At 38.9% G+C, this 18,141-nt stretch overlaps 1 protein-coding gene across 1 annotated transcript; it reads right to left on the bottom strand.

Annotated features, from left to right (window-relative positions):
• Nucleotides 1-550: 550 nt before the first annotated feature.
• On the bottom strand, nucleotides 551-3,895 carry LOC103713001 (abscisic acid 8'-hydroxylase 1). The gene is made up of 7 exons (XM_008799747.4): nucleotides 3,319-3,895; nucleotides 2,884-3,202; nucleotides 2,001-2,387; nucleotides 1,725-1,899; nucleotides 1,503-1,609; nucleotides 1,296-1,414; nucleotides 551-1,155 (listed from the first exon to the last, which is right to left on the bottom strand). Exons 1-7 carry the CDS (start codon nucleotides 3,576-3,578, stop codon nucleotides 1,062-1,064), a joined length of 1,461 nt encoding a protein of 486 aa, XP_008797969.1. The 5' UTR covers nucleotides 3,579-3,895; the 3' UTR covers nucleotides 551-1,061.
• Nucleotides 3,896-18,141: the final 14,246 nt, after the last annotated feature.

The following is an 18,141-nucleotide window of genomic DNA, read 5'->3' on the forward strand; positions in this document are numbered from 1 at the left end:
TTTTGCTAGATCCTCGCTATTAGTTCTTGGCCCATGGTCAGCTGTATAAGAAAGGTGTTTGGGACCAGCTCACCCTTCAGTTAAAGGCCAAGACCTGACAAGGAAACTCTGTTTTGTTTGGTATGGAGGAAATTTCTCAGTAACGCGGCAAGATTCAAACCTACAATTCTCAATAGTCCAACTTATCTAGAGCAAGAAATAACCTCAACTCGTAAAGACAATCGGCGAAAGACAGATAACAAAGTAACTGGCATGCAATTATGATTGTGTAAACCCCACACGGTAGTCACAGGACAAGCAAAACTATGGACCCTCATGAGATGTTTGATATGAACATTTAGATGATTCGCTGTCGCCGATGTCGAACAGGGCTCAGTCGCATCTTTGTATGAATAAAAACAATTGGTAATAGCTGGCAGAAACTAAGTCCTGAAGTCTGGATCATATTGGTAATAGCTGCCTGAGGATGCAGAAAGAATGTTAGTTGGCCTAGTGTAATCTAAATGTTGTGACCAAAAAGCTTAGAAGAGGCTGTGAAACAGAGGAATCATAAACAAGTCAAATGTGTTATTACTTTCTTGGTTTGACTTTTGATTGTTAACACTAAACAATCAACACAAAACCTGACATTCAACGCAAAAACCACCTATTTCGGTGTTACCAACCTCTGCTAGTGATTACACTTTCAAATTATCTGAGAAGAAAAGGAAAAGAAATACATATATATATATATATAGTCATTTAACTTGAATATTTTGACAGCCTTCATCAAATATTCAACCCTGTTATATGAATTGAAAGGCCTGTACAATTTGTTCCTTGTGAGAGGGAGCTTCGCATCCTCTGACATGAGCTGATTCATCTTGAATGATAACTGTATGGTGCATCCATGTCACTTTTTATGTGATCTCTTTCCTCGAGGAGTTGCGATCGCTTTCGATCGCAAGTTCATCCTATCTATGAAATATCACCATTCAAAGTGGCTTTTTTTCGTCTATAATTGGCGACAACTACGATAATAGATACTATCTACGGAGCAGGTGTATCTGCGAATCTTCGGTTCATGTCTTGCGAGAGAATCTCATGGGCAATCCATTCAGGGGCAGCACGAATGGCCCAAACTGAATTCCACTCTCTGATCCTGACATAGACCACCTGAAAGATATGTATATGCCATCAAAAAAAGTTATTGATGCATCCATCCCCCCACAAAGAAGAGATCTTTCTACTTGTGTGAGGCTGGTGGCCTAGCTTAAGATGGAACAGAGGTTACTGTGATGCTTTTAGTCCAGTACCTGTACTTGGTGGTGAGATGATGGAGAAGGACAAGCATCTCCAGCTTAGCTAGCTCATTTCCAGGGCATGAATGGGTCCCATTTCCAAATGGCATGAAGGTGTTGGGCTTCGGAGCAACCTGCAGTGGAAGAAAGAGAGTTGATTTCGTCTGCAGAACAGGGGCTGGGATTGATTGAACTGTGAGACCGATCGGCTTCTTTTCTTACCTCAAATCTGGAGGGATCGAACTTTTCTGGGTCAGTAAAGTTTTCTGGGCTGTGGTGAATGTTTCTGAACAGTGGCAGGACTTTCCATCCCTTGGGAATGAGATATCCTGCGCGAGCAAAGAGAGGAAAGGCTCAACAAACTACAACAATACATGGAACTGTCCAATCTATATAGAAAGAGAGAACCATGGATCACAGCACATGCTGATGCTCTCCCCTCACCTTCATACTCCACATCTTCCACTACTTCTCTGAAGGTGAAAGATAGGATCGAAGCGACCCTCATCGTCTCCTGAATCACCCTCGAAGTCATCGACATCCTCTTGGTATCAGCCCAAGTCAGAGACCTCTCCCCTTCACCCATTTCTTTGCTCTTCATGATCTCCTCTTGCTCCTCCTACATGTTGCGATCCAGACAAGCCATCAGCTCCTCTCAAATCGCACTTGGAAAGCAGGAGCAGAAGCGGAGAAGAAGAAGAAGAAGGAGAAGAAACTTACGGTGACTGCCCGTAGTATGCTAGGGTTCTCTCCAAGGTACTTGACGATCCAGGTGAGCACGCTTGCAGTGGTGTCCCGAGCGGCGAAGATGACCCCGACGATGTTGTCGATTATCTGGTCATCCGTGAAGGCTTCCTTGGCTTCCATGAAGGAGCCGAGGAGGTCATCAGCCTCTGCCTTCTTCTGCCTCCTGGATGAAAGGATCTTGGCCACTATGTGGCCCAGCTGCTTCCTGGCCTTCATGGCCTTGTGGAAGAGGGTCCCTGGGAGGTTGATGGGCATGGAGTTATAGCCCTTCTCCAGCGTGTAGTAGCACCCCTTGAGCTCTTCTATGTAGGAGATCTCGTCCTTTCCGAATATTGATAGGAGCGCCACATTAAACGCAAACTGAAGGGGGGGGGGGAGGAAAGGAATGGAAACAGAGACAGTATCAGTGCCAGTTATAGTGACAGCAATGGCGTGGTATTCCACCCTTTTGGGTTCGACCTGAAATAGTGAAATATCATGACTTCCATACCGTACCTTAACCATCAGCAGTAAGTGAGTACATGCAGTAAATTTAATCAATAAAAATGCTTATTCTTTTTTTCTTTTTGAATAAAAGACAAGAATGGAAAAAAAAAAGCCACTCAAGTTGCTGGCTGGGTGATACTCTCCACAAAAAGAGAGGTAAAAAAGGCGAGAGAAACAAGTAAAAAGCAGTGAATTTCTATTAAAAGCAGGTGAGTATATACTGCACTGCATGATACCATAAGAAAGATGAACTCTTACAATAAAATCAGAATTTCGTAATATAATTGATCCTGAGCTTCAATTTGTTAAGGAAATTAGGAAGAAAGCAGAGGGAGGGAGAGGACAGGAGAGAAGGGATGGCGGAGCTCACCGTCTTCATCTCCTGGAAGGTGTTGATCATGCGGCCATCCCAGGAGCGGAGGGCCTGGACGGCGACGGCCTCGATGCCGGCGACCCTCCGACGGATGGCGTCGGGCATGAAGGCCCTCAGGACGATGCGGCGCAGCCCGGCGTGGTAGTCCCCCTGCTGGAAGAAGATGGCCCTGGGGCCCAGCATGCGCTCCTTGCTCGCCGGGTACGTCGGCTTAAACAGGTGGGCCTGCGTCGCCAGCACGAACCGCGCCGCCTCCGGGCTCGACACCATCACACAGGGGCATCCCAATATGTGCGTCTTGAATACCGGCCCATACCTATAACGAGAAGAAGAAGAGAGGATGGGGTTACAATCTTAGCTAAGAAAAAAGCGCATGGAGTGATGGCGAGGAAGAGCAGCAATGTGAAGGCCATGGTGATGCCGATGGCGTACTTCTTGTGTTTGAGGGCGAAGAAGGTGTTGGGGTTGCTGGAGTAGAGCTGGAAGGTCTCGCCGACGTAGGGCCAGCCCATGGAGCCGGGAGGCAGGGGCAGCTTACGAGGGGTGGCGGCGGTGGCAGAGGAAGCCTTCTTCGCTCTTGCGAGCAGTATATAGAGCAGGGAGAGAAGGCAAAGGACAAGCGATGGCAGCAGAGGAAGCATGGAGATTGTGGTGGAAGCTAAAATGGTAGTGTTAGCAGTGGAATTCTTCATGCTACCAGCACTCAACACCAATCTCACTCTCACAAACCAACTGGTGTTTCGCTCTTACGAGCTGTGCTGTGAAGCGTTGAGAGAGCGATAGAGAGGAAAGAAGGGCGAGTAGGATTTGAATGAAAGGGGTTGGGGTGTGTGTGAGGAGAGGAGAAGGAGGGGTGGTGGGTATTTATAAGGGCAAGGAGGGATGGAGCAATACAGCTCGAGTCCACCCACGGAATCTCTTCCAGCTCACCTACATCCTATGAACGCTGATAAGAATGGTATGGTGATAGGGAGAGAGAAGGGAAAGGAGGGGAGTAAGAAAGCGAGAGATGAAGGGGGGGGAAGGAGAGAGGAAGGGAGGGCAGAGGAGGAGAGAGAAAAGAAAATAAATAACGACACAATGTATGAATAGATAAAAATTGCGAAGGGAGAGGTGGGCGGGAAGAGTGGCACGCGTCATCGGCACGCAAGGAGAGGATGGTTGACCGCGTGCCCTGTTTGACTTGGGCAACGGATATGGGGGACTTGAGATGGGGATATGATTAAATTATATTATTTCTAACTAGCATCTAAAAGTGGTTTTTGTCGTTTTGTATCCTTCCAAAGAGGAGAGGGAAGCCCGGTTTTTCTTTTTTTTTGAATTCCGGCAAATTACGGCCGACGACACGTGGGTGCACCACAATGGCCGTGCATCAGACCAATCACCAAGATAAACATATGCCGAATAGATCTTGCAGAAAAGAGATAAGTTGATTGGCGCCGTGCACAGCCATAAAGATGCTGATGTGATCATTCATGTAAAATGAGACTATTAATTAGTATAACTTTAATCGGAGTTCGGTTTACCTCATAGTTCATAATCTCAATAAATTTTGATAAATGTTACCTAGCTTATACGATAGGAAAAACACTTTCAAGATTTAAACGCGGAATCCCCTTCCGAGAGAGATGGAAGATTTGCTATAGCTTTGTTTGCCAATTGACCATCGATGTCTCTTCGCTATTTTTTCAGCAAGAGAAGGCAATTTTGGATTGGACTTCTTCATTGAAAGCCTATATATGCGGCCACCCATGACAGTCTGTCGATAAAAAGGCCAATAAGCCATGGCCAATTTGGATTCAAAATATGACAGTTACATTAGACCATGGGCATGCATGCACTGCGTCTCCTCGACTGTAACCATTGCAATGGAGATTCTAGCTCCCATTTAGGGTAATAATGAAGGGTGTTACCCATTGTTAGGAGGCAGCTGGTCCCTGTCAATGACTTGGAGGATGTTTGGAAATTTAGTGCAGCCATTTTGACCAACCTGCTCCTTTGTTGGCCATGTTGAAACCAGGGAACCACCGAGGGGTTGTTCCGTGCAATGGCGGATGTCCTATGAGACAGGTGGGCAGCTTCGGCACCATGGGATGACCCCATGGGAGCCACCTTAAGAGCCAGAATGGCCTCATTTGGGGTTAAATTCCATGCACCATGCACATTCTATCAACATCTTTGTCAATTGAGAGAGATGAAGCAGAGCTCATATCTACTCACTGACATATGAACATATGTCATCTCTTCATGCATGGAGGAGAATGATTCAACAGAAGATCGACGTGTCGAGCTGTGGAGGGGGAAGGTGACATTTCTACTTCTCCAAGCCCCAACCACCTCATTAATTTCATCCAACTATATTGCTTGGAGTCGTTGCTGCGAGCACCGGACGTATTTCTCCATCAAATCGTGGAATTTTTGGTCGCCTGACGCCCATTCTATCATCATCAGCGTAGTCATATAATCTTGTATTGAAAACATTTTTTGCACCCGAATCCTTCGTCGTCAATGGAGTGTCTCAATAGGTTAGATATTAAAGCTAGGATCAAGTCATCGAGAAATCATGCATGATCTTTCGAATGTACACGTGTTGATCTTGTTATTGATTGGAAATCTCAAAATTCTTGCATGCATCATGCATGGTTTAATTTAGCTCACAAAATCATCTCTAAAGTTTGTGGACTTCATTGCTTGGTCAAAAAAAGGGGGCCTACTGCGCTAGAAATCTAGTTTTAGAGTAGCCAAGTGTCCTGAAGTGCAAGGAAAATTCTTTAGAATGTACGTTTCGCTGATTAATTAAATTTTGGTGTTCTCACCAGAGAAAAAAAGAATGGAAAAAAAACCTCTGAACAGCCATGTGTCTCGATGCCAATCATACAGCGAGGTTTTCAAAGATGCTATGCTTTCCATGCATGACATCAAACATAGTTTTTCTCAAAATTAAACAACTTTGTATAGTGGGTGGATTGGATTTTTCAAAAATACTTGTAATTTTATCATGAAATGATGACCAAAGGAACTCGAAAGTTGCCACCTGTTTAGTTGCGAATTTTTCCACTGAATTTAATAATGATTGAAGAAGATTTGGGTCATCCACCTCCTAGGACAAATAAATCGTGCTCTATTAAATTTAATGCAAATATTAGATATGCCATAACAGGTTTTGTCACATAATTGGGCCACAAAGCCATGTGCCCAAGTCCCAGGACTGAATCAAAACAATGATCATGTCATCCTAGTTTTTACTTGTTCTTATTTCTTTTCCCCTTATATTGGACAAACTACATAATAATTCTAGATCTAGTTTCCATCCATTGAGAAGAATTTAGCCCCATTAGCTCAAAATAATCAAATCTCTTGAAGTGCATCTAGAAGAGGGCTTCGGGTTGTATCTTTCGTGCGAAAGAATGGTTCTTTTTTTTTTTACCTTTTGCAATATGCAACGTTTGATCGCGCAATAGCTGCTATGAGATATGTACATATAGATGAAAGAGAGAGTTCGGAGTACTTTGAGATCTATGTAAGATATGATCCAACGATTTGATTGGCGAAAGAAGGTCGATCATTTCTTCGCGTGAAGGATGAAACCAGAATCCTCTAGAAGAGAGCGGACCGTGGCTGTGGTGGTGGCTTAGAAACTTGGCATGTGGCATTGTAACAACTCATGGTTTTGCATTGATAGTGACTGTCCCACAATGACTTAAATAAACTTCTGTTTCATTTTATCCTCATCAACTTAACTTCACTGCTTTTTAACCTTATAGAGTGCTAAATGTTTAGTTTTTTTGCTCCTGAGAGAGAATACCAAAAGTTTTGTACGAGTAACAGAAGAAAACGAAGGAGAAAGCCTGGAAAGTTCTAGTCTAACAAAAAACCAAGTTCATTAATTGCATCCTCATCAACTTAAATTCACTGCTTCTTAACCTTATAGAGTGCCAAATGTTTAGGTTTCTTTTTCTGAGAGAGAATACCAAAAGTTTTGTACGACCAACAAAAGAAAAAAAAAAAAAAAAAGGAGGAGAAAACCAGGAAAGATGATCATAGAAGGACATCCTAATCTTTTTGGAACATGGATGGATGCAGTCCCCTTCAAGTGTTCGACAGTCCAAAAATGACACCCACATCTTCTCAACACATCAACACTGTACTGGAAAAAGGGAGGATCAGGGCTCGGAACTGCTGCTGGTTTTGTGGCACTCTGTGGGTGGATTCTAGTGCGGAAAAGGCTATGCAATTCCTTGACAAACCAAAAAGATATGGATCACCCTCGTGACGTCCTTTTCCCAAACACCTTGCACGCCCCCTCTTTTGTTTTTCCCTATCTCGTGCGGATGCACTTGCCGCACAAAAATTAATAAATAAATAAGAGAAAAGAACACCACCTCTTCTGCGCCGTAGAGGGCAACGAGTGAGAGACACCTTATGACACGTGTGAGAAGCCAAGCTGAGGACATTATTCGCATCTAACGTCACGAGAAATTATATCCCATATTTATCACCGATAACATTCTCCATCTTATAGGCTCTATTCATCAAGCAGCTCGTCTTAAATTGTCGCCATTCATTGTTTTCATATCGTATTAAGTACAATTTGCAAAGTTCGCTTTTCTATTTTTCAATAAAAAAGTAATAAACATAGCGGCACCTTGTGATGTGTTCGCGGGAATCCTTTTTTTCTGCATACCTAATCTCTGACGCAATCATCCAGAGTTCTGAGTTTTGTTTCTTTAACCATTTGATGGAGCTTTCCTTTTTCCTCACAAAGTGTGAGGAAATGGTTTGCTAATATCGTCGGTTCTGAATTCCATACCATGTGAATATTTGCTAGATGTTCGAGATCAAGTTTTCCTTCTTTTCTCTAGTACTTCGTTTCATAACCGACAATAATTTACAAATTGACATGATTTAAATGATGAGTTCTATTTTAAAATATATTAAATCAATTAATAGTGAGATAGATAAAAAAAATATTTGTAAAAGAATTAGAGCAGGTTATATGAAATCCAATGATGCCTTTCTAAAGAAAAATTTTAAAAAACAATAATGAGAACTATAATATTGTAGAATTTGAATGCCAAGTAATAAAGAGAGTTTGTGGGAACAAATTGAGTGTGATGAAAATAAAATATTAAGATGAATGTGTTGTGAAAATAGAAAAGATAAATTGAAAAATAAAGATATTATAGGAGTTTAGGACGTGGTTGCATCTAAAATTTAATCTTAACATTTCTTGTCCAAAAATTAGATCAGGTTTTGGTCTAGATGTGTAACCTCACAAGACCCCATCAAATTTAAGAGTTGGCTGTTGCTAATGCCAATCATATAAGGGTCAAGTAATTTCCAATTCCGGTCCTAATTAGGTACCAAAGAAAATTTCATATAGTTTAGTATTTTGATCGACTTTCTTTACTAGGTCAAGTCTATTATTATTTTCAATTTTTTTAAAAATAAATTGGATAAAAAAGAACTAATGCAAGAAGTATTTGTGGTTGGAGACTTGGAAAGAAGAGGAAACTAAGCTTAGTTCATTTGTTTGGAAAAAGAAAAATATTCTTAGTATTCATAAATAATTTCACTAAACACATATTAAGCATACAGTTATCATGTCCAAACTTGACACTATAGAAAAAATCAGAATTTCCGACTTTGATATGCCAATGCTAGATAAAAGCATCGGTAATTTGGCTCTTGTGCCAAAATTTGCCGATGCTTTTTAGTAGCATTGATATATTACGATGAAAGTATCAGAAATAGAGAAAGGGCTATCCCGATGCTTATTGTTAAGCGTCGTCGGAAGCTAATAATTAGACGACGCTTATAAGTGCTGTCGGGTTTCATATTTATCCCCAAATTCTCCATCCAACCCACTCCATCGACTCCTTTTCAGCCCCAAATTGATCAACGCCGATCGAGCTCCATCTCTACCTCTCCATGCCGGTCTTCTTCTCCTCCTCTCCCTCTCCGTCGGCCTCCTTCGCCAACTTGCTCCTCCTTCTCTTCCTCGTGGCTGCCCATTTTCACTACCAATCTGCGGTGTTCTTCGAAGCCCTAGCCGACTGCCCTCCTCCAGCCAACTATTCTCCTCTATTGCGGATCTCAGCCAACCTAACTCCACACTGGTGATTTTCTATTTTCAAATTATTTTTTTTTTGAGCTATTGCTTGATGTCCTAATATTCTGCTCTCTTAAGATTAGTGAAAATCAAATAAGAAAGAAATTATTTCATATTTGTTATTGTATCAATTTGATTAAAACAAGCATAAGACTATTTTCTTAAAAAAATAATTATTTCTCCTCATGAGACTGCTGTTGTATCAATTTGTCCCTCCTCAAGTAAATAACTACATCTATTCAAATATTTTACATAATTATCATATATTTTGTATAAGCTTAATGATTTTCGTATTCTTAACTTCTAAAGCTTCTATCTTTTTCTTGTAAATTTTTGATACTCTCTCTACTCATAGAGATAATAATGATGATGATACCATCGACCTTGATAGCTCTTAGACTATTTATTTAGGAGTCTTATATGTATATTTTTTATGTTTTTCGAAGTACATTGTAAATGTAAATTGACAATGTAAATGTAATCATATTTGACCATATGAATATTTCGAATGATCTGTTTAATTGTGACATGTGTTATTATATGACTTTTGTTATGTGTTTAGTGTATATTAATGTATATAGAGTTTTAAAATTTTTTAAAAATATTTATTTTAAAAATTATAACTCTTATGATGCTTTAAAGCATCGTTAAAATATATATTAGTGATGCTTGTTAGTGTAGTTAATTAGAGACGCCAATAAGCGTCGCTAAAATAAGATGTTTCATCGCCGACGCTTTTAAAAAGCGTCGGCGATTAGCGATGCTTTTAAAAAGCATCAACGATAATGACCGACGCTTTCAAAAGCCGTCATAAAGTTGGTTTTTGACGGTAGCATAGCCGACGTTTTTTCGACGCTTTAGAAAGCATCAAATAAAACTACTAGCATTTTTTCGTGTTGGTATATAAATTAAAAAGCGTCGGCAATGCCTGATTTTTCTGTAGTGTGAACTCAAAATTATTTATGAATCTTTCACTGGAATATGCCCAAGTCTATGTATCCAGATTGGGTCTAAACAAGCATATCTATCCATATAACAACCCTTGTTAGGGTTGCAAGTGGATTAAATTGCCCCACCTCTGATATGAAGTAGATTGAAAATTAATAAAATTCAACTCAAACCTTATTTAGATTAGTTTTGGATTCAAAATCATAACTCATTTTATATATAGATTGAATATGGATCGCTAAACGTCCAATCTAAATATGAGCCAACTCAAGTTAGGATACTATATATCTCAAAATTTTCATTGAATGTAGAAAATAAATTTTTTTTCATAACATAGTTTATCAATAATTTGTGTTGCTAATAACTTTTAGCACAGTCGACGAGCGTCTCATTCCTAAGAATTTACCTACCAGATATCTAAGATTTAATAGATTAATAAAATTAGTATTAAATCAGTTATGATAATATAAAAAACTAGGACTACGTTTGAATTCAATATTTTGATCTAATTCAAATATATATTGGATTTGGTTTGTGCTCATCCACAATTCAACTTGCTTCACTTGCAGAAAATTATAGATGATGACATCACTATTATATTATTTTTTATTATAATAATAATAAGAATAAATTACATAAATATCCTTAAGGTTTAAGTTTATTACACTTCCATCACTTATATCTAATTATCTCCTATAAAAAGTCGAAATTTCTCTTAGGTGGGGAGGAGGATGCACATAAATCATATATCCCTCGGTGACTGCTATCTCATTTAAGATTATTTTGATTATTTTTAAACTTTTTTCAAAAAAAGCATTTGAAACTCATTTAAAGTTAGCGTGCTGGATAAAAATAAATTTCAAGATAGCAAGCGCAGATTTTCAAATTATTATATATAAATATAATTTATTTTTTAATCTCAAAAAGATTATAATTTATTTTAGTAATAGTAATAATAATAATGATGAAAAAAAAAAAAAAGGAGAAGAAGAAGAAGAAGGGCAATGATAGGGTGGCTGGATGCTAGCTCTGAAATAATGCATTGGCAGCACATGGTGGTGGTGGGTCGTGCCGTGCTTACAAGCTGGCAGCGTATTCGCATTGTCAACGGCGTCAAGTTGGAAGGAAAGACTTGGCTAACGGCCTGCTTCGCTCCACAAAATGCCAAGGCGTAGAGCTGGACATGGTATCCATCCATCCGCCACCCTATTCAGCATATGATCCATAATGGCGGATAAGACGGAATAGTAGGACGGAAAAAATTGGCACCGTACACTGTGAGGACGCTCGACCTGTCCCCGCTCCCACCTTCCTTGGATCTTCTCTCTTTCTCCTCTCGTGCCACTGATATACACATCATATGATAAAAGATGGCAAGTATATATATATATAATTTGAACTATTAGTTGATGCAAAGCATTCATCTCTTGCCCAGATGAAAAGGACACGTGTGGGGAACATCCTGATGACTCACGCAAGCTGCAAACACGTATGCTACAAACAGGTGGATGGCGGAGCTCGCCGGAGCTGTCGCCAAGGACACAGACGGTGGTGGCCCGGAGGGAGAGAGAGCGAGAGGCACTGCGTGCCAGCTATTTATTCTACGGCGCATGTCTAAATAGCTACCATGTCATACATCTCAAAAAATTGATTGGTGTTATGGTGCAGAGCATGTAATATAGAGAATCCAAACTTCAAATAGGAAGATGTTGAATGAGAACGATTGACCGTATTTATTTGTCGATTAATTAATTAATTGAGTAATTGGTTTTGATCGGGCAAAGCTTTAATTGTTTTCAAGATAAAAAGGCTGGGCTAATTGGAGTCGAACCAAGGTAAACTAGGTTCGTGCTTGAGTTGAATTCGAGCTGATCTCAATGAAAAAAAACTCCTTGAGCTTAGCTTAGCTTTTCTTGGTGTGTGAGCATGTCGAGGATTAGAAATTGCATGAGCTTGGCTAAAACAAGATTTTAGCATCCCACACCTGCAATATTACGAGTGCAATGCCCAAGAGAAGGAGAGTTTTAGAGGTAAAATTAGAGTAGAAAAGTTCAAGAGTTTACCAGCATGCTAGGCTCCAAAACCTTTCACACCAGGGCTCATGTTCCTCCATTTGACAACTAAACCTTATGAAAAATTAGTCAAAGATATGCACCACATCCTTACAAAGAAGGAAGAAAAATCTTGCCAAGCATATACTGGTCATGCAAGAGACTTCACACCAAATCAATCTCATAATATGCTAGATTTGAAAATTAGATAACCTTATAGCAAAAATTACAATGAGTTAAAAATAAAAATATTTTAAAATTAAATCTCTGTTTTAGTTAAAAGAATTATCTTTTTGTGAAGAAAGTAGTGCAAATAAAGAACATTACTGGTTTAATATTGTTATTATTCTATTATTTTGTTTGTAGCTATAAACTTTAAATAATTCAAGCAAAAGTTGCAGGACCAAACTACATCAATTGTTACTTGTAACGTGAGATTAATTTAAGAAATCGGGATGATAACTGATAAGAGGTTGATATTATCTTGATCTTGGAAGTGTACGTGAGTCAGCTTTGCATGCAGTGGGAAGAGGAGTGATTGCGAACCTCACTCCACATCATTGGAAGCATTCTTTTTGGATTTGATGTGAGAGGAGTGAAGCTGTAAAAGGTACAGCAAAACCTCTCTAAACATAATCATTACCAACACCACCAAATCTCAGGATTCCCTCACAATGATTTCAAGACTGAGGGGGTCCAAAAAGCTGTATTCTTTTGGACAGAAATGGATGGATTCAGTCCATTCCATGGCCTAGCAACCATGACTGCCATTGAGTCAGTCCATTCCATGGCTTAAGAGTGAAAGATGCATCATCACCAATTTACTGTCCATATAGAATTACATCCATTGGACGGTCAGGACGACTGATTGGGACATGAACAGCTCAAAAAAAGTACAATTTATTTCCACCATATATATATGATTATATTAAAAGAGATCTTAAAGGTACTTACATGATCATTTCTCTAATGCGGTTATCATATTAGTCTTCAATATTACATTTCACTTTGTAGATGATTACCAAGATACATATGGAAAACTTGGAAAATAATTAATTAATTACTGTCGATTGGACAAAAAAATTACAATTTATTTCCACTATATATATAAAATTATATTAAAAGAGGTCTTAAAGGTAATTACCTACCTGATCATTTATCATATTAGTCTTAAATATCATATTTCACTTTGCAGATGATTACCAAGATATATATGGAAAACTTAAAGAATAATTAATTAATTTCAAATGCAAAATAATGTCAGATTTTAGATGGTACAGGGACACAATCTAATTCAAATTATATGAGCTTTCAGATCCAGATCAGGAATTCTGAAAAGAGAAGCTCATATCAGAACTACCATATATAAATATATATTCTTGAGGAGGCAACTATTAACCGGTCCAAGTATATAAACAACCAAAAGAGTCTGAGATCAAAATATCACTAAAATGTTTGGAAATAGAGAAAATAGAATTCGAGAGTACTGTCTCAAACTGATCGAAGATATGAGAAGCTGCTCAATCTACCGTGCTGTTAGTCTAGACATGATTAATTTTAAAAAAAGGAGATGAAAAGCTATCCAAGCTATTGTGTTGTTGGCCTTTCCATAGGCATGATTAACTTTCAAAAAAAAATAAAATAATGAGAATCATCAGTTTGGCCAACTTGAAATATAACTAAGAGAATTATAGAATCTCCATGACCTGTAAGTGTACCAAATTAATTTGACCAAAGTCAATGATTACAATCTATTCACTTGATAATAGCTAGTGTTATAATTAGCGGGTTCCGGGTGGGAGCAAATAATATAATAAGAAGGCCTTTTGTTTTGATGAAGGGACGCCGGGGACGCACGGCTCTGACGGCTGGGGTTTCCCTTCCCCACGGTCATGCTACGGATTCCTCGACGCGACAAAGTGACCCAGGTTGGGAACCCAAGCTGGCACACCTTCCCTTCTTACTGAACATTATTATTGCTGTTTTTTTTTTTTTACAACAGCGGCTCACAATCTACAGATGTGGATGCGGCAAACAAAATTAAAAAATAAAAAACTATATAAAAGCTCTAGGACTGATCCGCGGTTTGCCCAGCTGAAACCTCTAGAGTGGTGAGCTGCAAAGGAAACAACTCAGTTTGTGGCGCCGTTTGCCTCCTTATAGACGTGCATAGTCTGTGGGAGCTGCATCCCCCAGTAATCTGCAAATGTCGTAGAACAGCGGCCGGTCCTCAACTATGCATCCTCGACCCCGGATCCACTCAATCACTGTGGTTGAATCTCTCTCGAGGAGGAGGCGATCCGCGCCCAGTGTCCGCCTCGCGTAGGTGATTTCCTCCTAGGCAGCTCTAAGCTTGGCGTACATCATAGACGAGTCAAAGATTCGCCGACCTTCCGCCACCACTAATCTGTTGTCGTGGTTCCTGATGACGAATTTCACATCTCTGTATCTCCCATCTTCGGTTACACTGGCAATTATTATTACCCATTTGTCATGTTCTCCGATGTCTCAGCAAAGGCACCAGGTTGGCCGTGCCACCTACTTCTCGAATTATAATCCCTTAGCATCCATAAGGTTAGCGAAACAACTCTACATGACACCCAAAAAACATAACATTTTTTTCTTTTTTAATTTGAATAGAGAAAGAAATATATTAAATAATACTACAAAAATCGTAATTGCCGATCCAGCATGCCTATAATTTAATCAATGAATCATATCTCCAACCACAAACACCGAAAAATCAACATAAAATTCATTATTGTGGAAGACAATTCTTTTTAAATCGAGAAATATAGTGGAGATACCACTACTAAAATTTGATCTTAAATTTTTCATAAATGGAGAGGGGCGCAAATGGATTGGGCTAAGCTTTATAACACATCCAAGTAGCCAATAAACCATATCTCACCCTGACTTCACATCGAATCTTTTTATTGATAGAGTATAATAATAACATGCATAAAAGCAATGTGAACATGGATCAAATTATTTGTAATCAAAAGGACCAGCTTGTGCACGAACATCCACAGGTGCACGAACATCCACAAGTGCACTCACTTGATTCATCAAGCTACTCATAAAGATGATTAAACTAATAGAGTTGCAAAAGAAGTGGACCATCTCTCATACTTGGACCCATTGAATGCCTTGGAAGTTGGATTTCCAACCCTTCGTAGGCTCCATTTTCTACAATAAACAGGAGAGAAAAAAAAAATCATTGCATTTGTTTCTTTTGGGATATGATATTGTGGGGGAGGAACTGATCCACCCAATGCACCCTTTACGGGTCACCCTCAACTAAAGAAAAGGCTTTGGTTTCCAGACAAGCATGGATACTGGTATATATGTCTACTAGCGCCAGGCTAGTGACAGGTTACTATCCCCACTATTTTGTTTAGGATAATGGAGTTCCAAAACTAGGTGCTTTGGGGGCTTCTTTAGTTGTGTGGCAGCCAGCTAATCATGGTTAGGAGTTGACTGGATTTGGAGAATATTTTGGTCTGGCTACATGTCTCCAAGGGGACAAAAGATCCACTTAGTAAGCTATTCTGCAAGGAAGGAACCAATATAATTTATCATTGGTTTCGGGTTGTATCGTTTGCATGAAAAAATGATTGAACTTTTTTTACGGCGTCGACCGTTAGATCGTGCCCCGTGTTGATCTTAAAGCACCCGTTCATTCATCTGCCTGCATAGATCTCGAAGCGATCATGACGCAATCCAATAGTGCGAACGATGCAACCTATATCCCTTTGTCATTGTTATTATAGGTTGGTGGAAGGCACCTTCCATGGGGATGGATATGTCTTTGTTCGACAATCAGATGATAGGTAACTTGGCTAGACATCATGGTTAGAATAGCAAGTATCAGACAAATTATATGTGGATGAGTTTTTGAAAGCAAATAGTGATGGAGGGCTCGATTCAAAATTCATTGATAATGATGAATAAGTTTCAAAATCATGTTAATTGAGAAAATGACTCATTTTGATTTGATCGAACCATTGTCAATCTAAATAAGTCCTCATCAGAATGACAAGATACATTTTCAACTAATTATACTTCTGAATAAGGGATTGCTCATACTTACCAAGTTGATCTGTATTACTCAAAACATATAGTTTTCTTTTTATATCTTTCTCATTGTAGCCCATTACCTTGATATCCTCACTATACTACTTTCTCCACTTTGTTATTCAATTCTTGGAAGTTCAAATAGAATGCAACTTGCTGGTAGAACCGATCATTCTAGTGGCAAATCAATTCAAAAGAGAGACAAAACATTGGTAATGCTTCGTTACTTTTAAATACCTTTGGTATATCTTGTTTTTTTTGCGTGCATTTTTGACTAATCATATACATCATGCATGCTTGGAAACTTTATATCATGAAACATATCTATCCATAAAGCCCTCCAAGTAAAAGTTTAATAAATAAATATTGACCTTTACTACAAAAAGTATAAAAAATTACATACAAAATCTAGGATACATACATACCCATATTTAATCCACTTAATGCCTTATAGATGTCCCCAACAAACATGCAATTATTTCTTAATGGCCCCATAAAGTTTTTTTCTTTCCATGGAAGCCTCCACTATTACACTTCAAAAAGAGATCCGCCAATATTTACTAACAACCTAGTTTAATCCGGTTCGTATTTACCATCAGCTGATGGAGAATAGGGTTTCCTTTCAACTAAACGTAGTTTTCATGACCATCTTAAGCAGATTCGAAAGCAACAATTTGTATTTACCACCGTAGGTTGAAATCGAGTTTTCACGAGAGCTTGCTTCGGAACAAAATTATAAAAAATTATAAAAAAGTATAAACCCAATGAGTTGGCTGAAGAGTTGTTGGATCCACCTTAAAAGAAAAAAAAAATATAAAAATTTGTTAGTTGAATGTTAGCTAGATGCAATGTCAAGGGCCCTATCCGGATTCATTTGTTAGTGGATTTAATAAACCCAATGCTCGTTTTGTTCCAGACATGGACGCGCCATTTGAGCTGCCCTTGTTGGATGGATGGATGAATGAATGATTGAGAGCTTGGGATCCAGCTATCCAGTGGCCTGCACAGTTAAATAGAATAAATATTTTATGTTGCAGTTGGAGTGGGCATGCACTTTTTTTTTTTTTTCTAGCCCAAGTACAACTAATCCGGATTATTGGATTGGAGTTTTCTGGCCAAATTGGTCCCAGTTGGATGATGCTATCGACATGAAAAAGCAAAGGAAATTTGCTGCAAATCAAGACAAAAAACCATCCCAAGCACTATGATGGGGGTTGGAAAGAGCACAAAATTTCCCTTGGGTTATGACAAGTGACATCAGCCCCCATAGATGTTGGTCCCAAAACAATAGTCTGCTGTATCTATGCCTTTACAAAAGGTGGCCCCCTTTTAAGATTTTCCAAGACAAACTACATAGTTGTATGGGATTCGCATGCTAGATTTGGATCTTTGAGAATCTAGGACCACATAGACCCATCCAAATTTATAGAGACCAAAACTCCTATACTAGATTGTATGCTATTGGTGATGTTGCATGATTGACGGTCCTGCTCTTGGCTAGCCAATTTTTTTTCAATCATTGCGATGTTTGAGCTAAGATATATGGAGATCGAGTTTTACACAAATTGGACCTGCTCCACCAATTGATATCTAATGGTCGTAGGTTTATGCCTCATTTTTTTTTATTTAATAAATAGACCGACAGACAGATAAAATAGTTATAAGTATATTAAGCAATTGTTAAATCCCTCCTTCAATTGAGGGGAGGTATTTTTTTGAACCTTAGAAACAAATGCATAGTGGTTGTAATGGGTGGTTTCCGCATGTCTTGTTTGCGGAGAAGAGGACGAGGACACTGTTTCTTATTATCATCTTGGCCTCATATCTTAAAATAAATTGAGTCATTTCTTCTGAATTTTTTTTTTCTGAACTTGCCAATTGTGACATTAGCAATTAGCTAGAGATGAATACAAAGAAATTTATATAATTATGTGGCTTCATTGGTAAATTGAGAAGCCAACTCATGGGTGCATTTGAATATTAAGTCGATGGATTATTTAAGACTTAGCACCTTTGTTTTCATGGCTTCACTCAGAATCTCTTAGTAGTATAAGTCAATTGCCAACC

The sequence above is a fragment of the Phoenix dactylifera genome, chromosome 5, assembly GCF_009389715.1.
Source record: "Phoenix dactylifera cultivar Barhee BC4 chromosome 5, palm_55x_up_171113_PBpolish2nd_filt_p, whole genome shotgun sequence".
Taxonomy (NCBI): Eukaryota; Viridiplantae; Streptophyta; class Magnoliopsida; order Arecales; family Arecaceae; genus Phoenix; species Phoenix dactylifera.

What these genes read in the sequence shown, in the direction of transcription:
- LOC103713001 (XM_008799747.4), bottom strand. Translation starts at nt 3,578, where the DNA reads ATGAAGAATTCCACTGCTAACACTACCATTTTAGCTTCCACCACAATC. An exon ending in GCATACTACGGGCAGTCACC is followed by an intron (nt 1,900 to 2,000) that starts GTAAGTTTCTTC and finishes CGCAACATGTAG; the next exon opens with GAGGAGCAAGAGGAGATCAT. An exon ending in CATCTCACCACCAAGTACAG is followed by an intron (nt 1,156 to 1,295) that starts GTACTGGACTAA and finishes CATATCTTTCAG; the next exon opens with GTGGTCTATGTCAGGATCAG.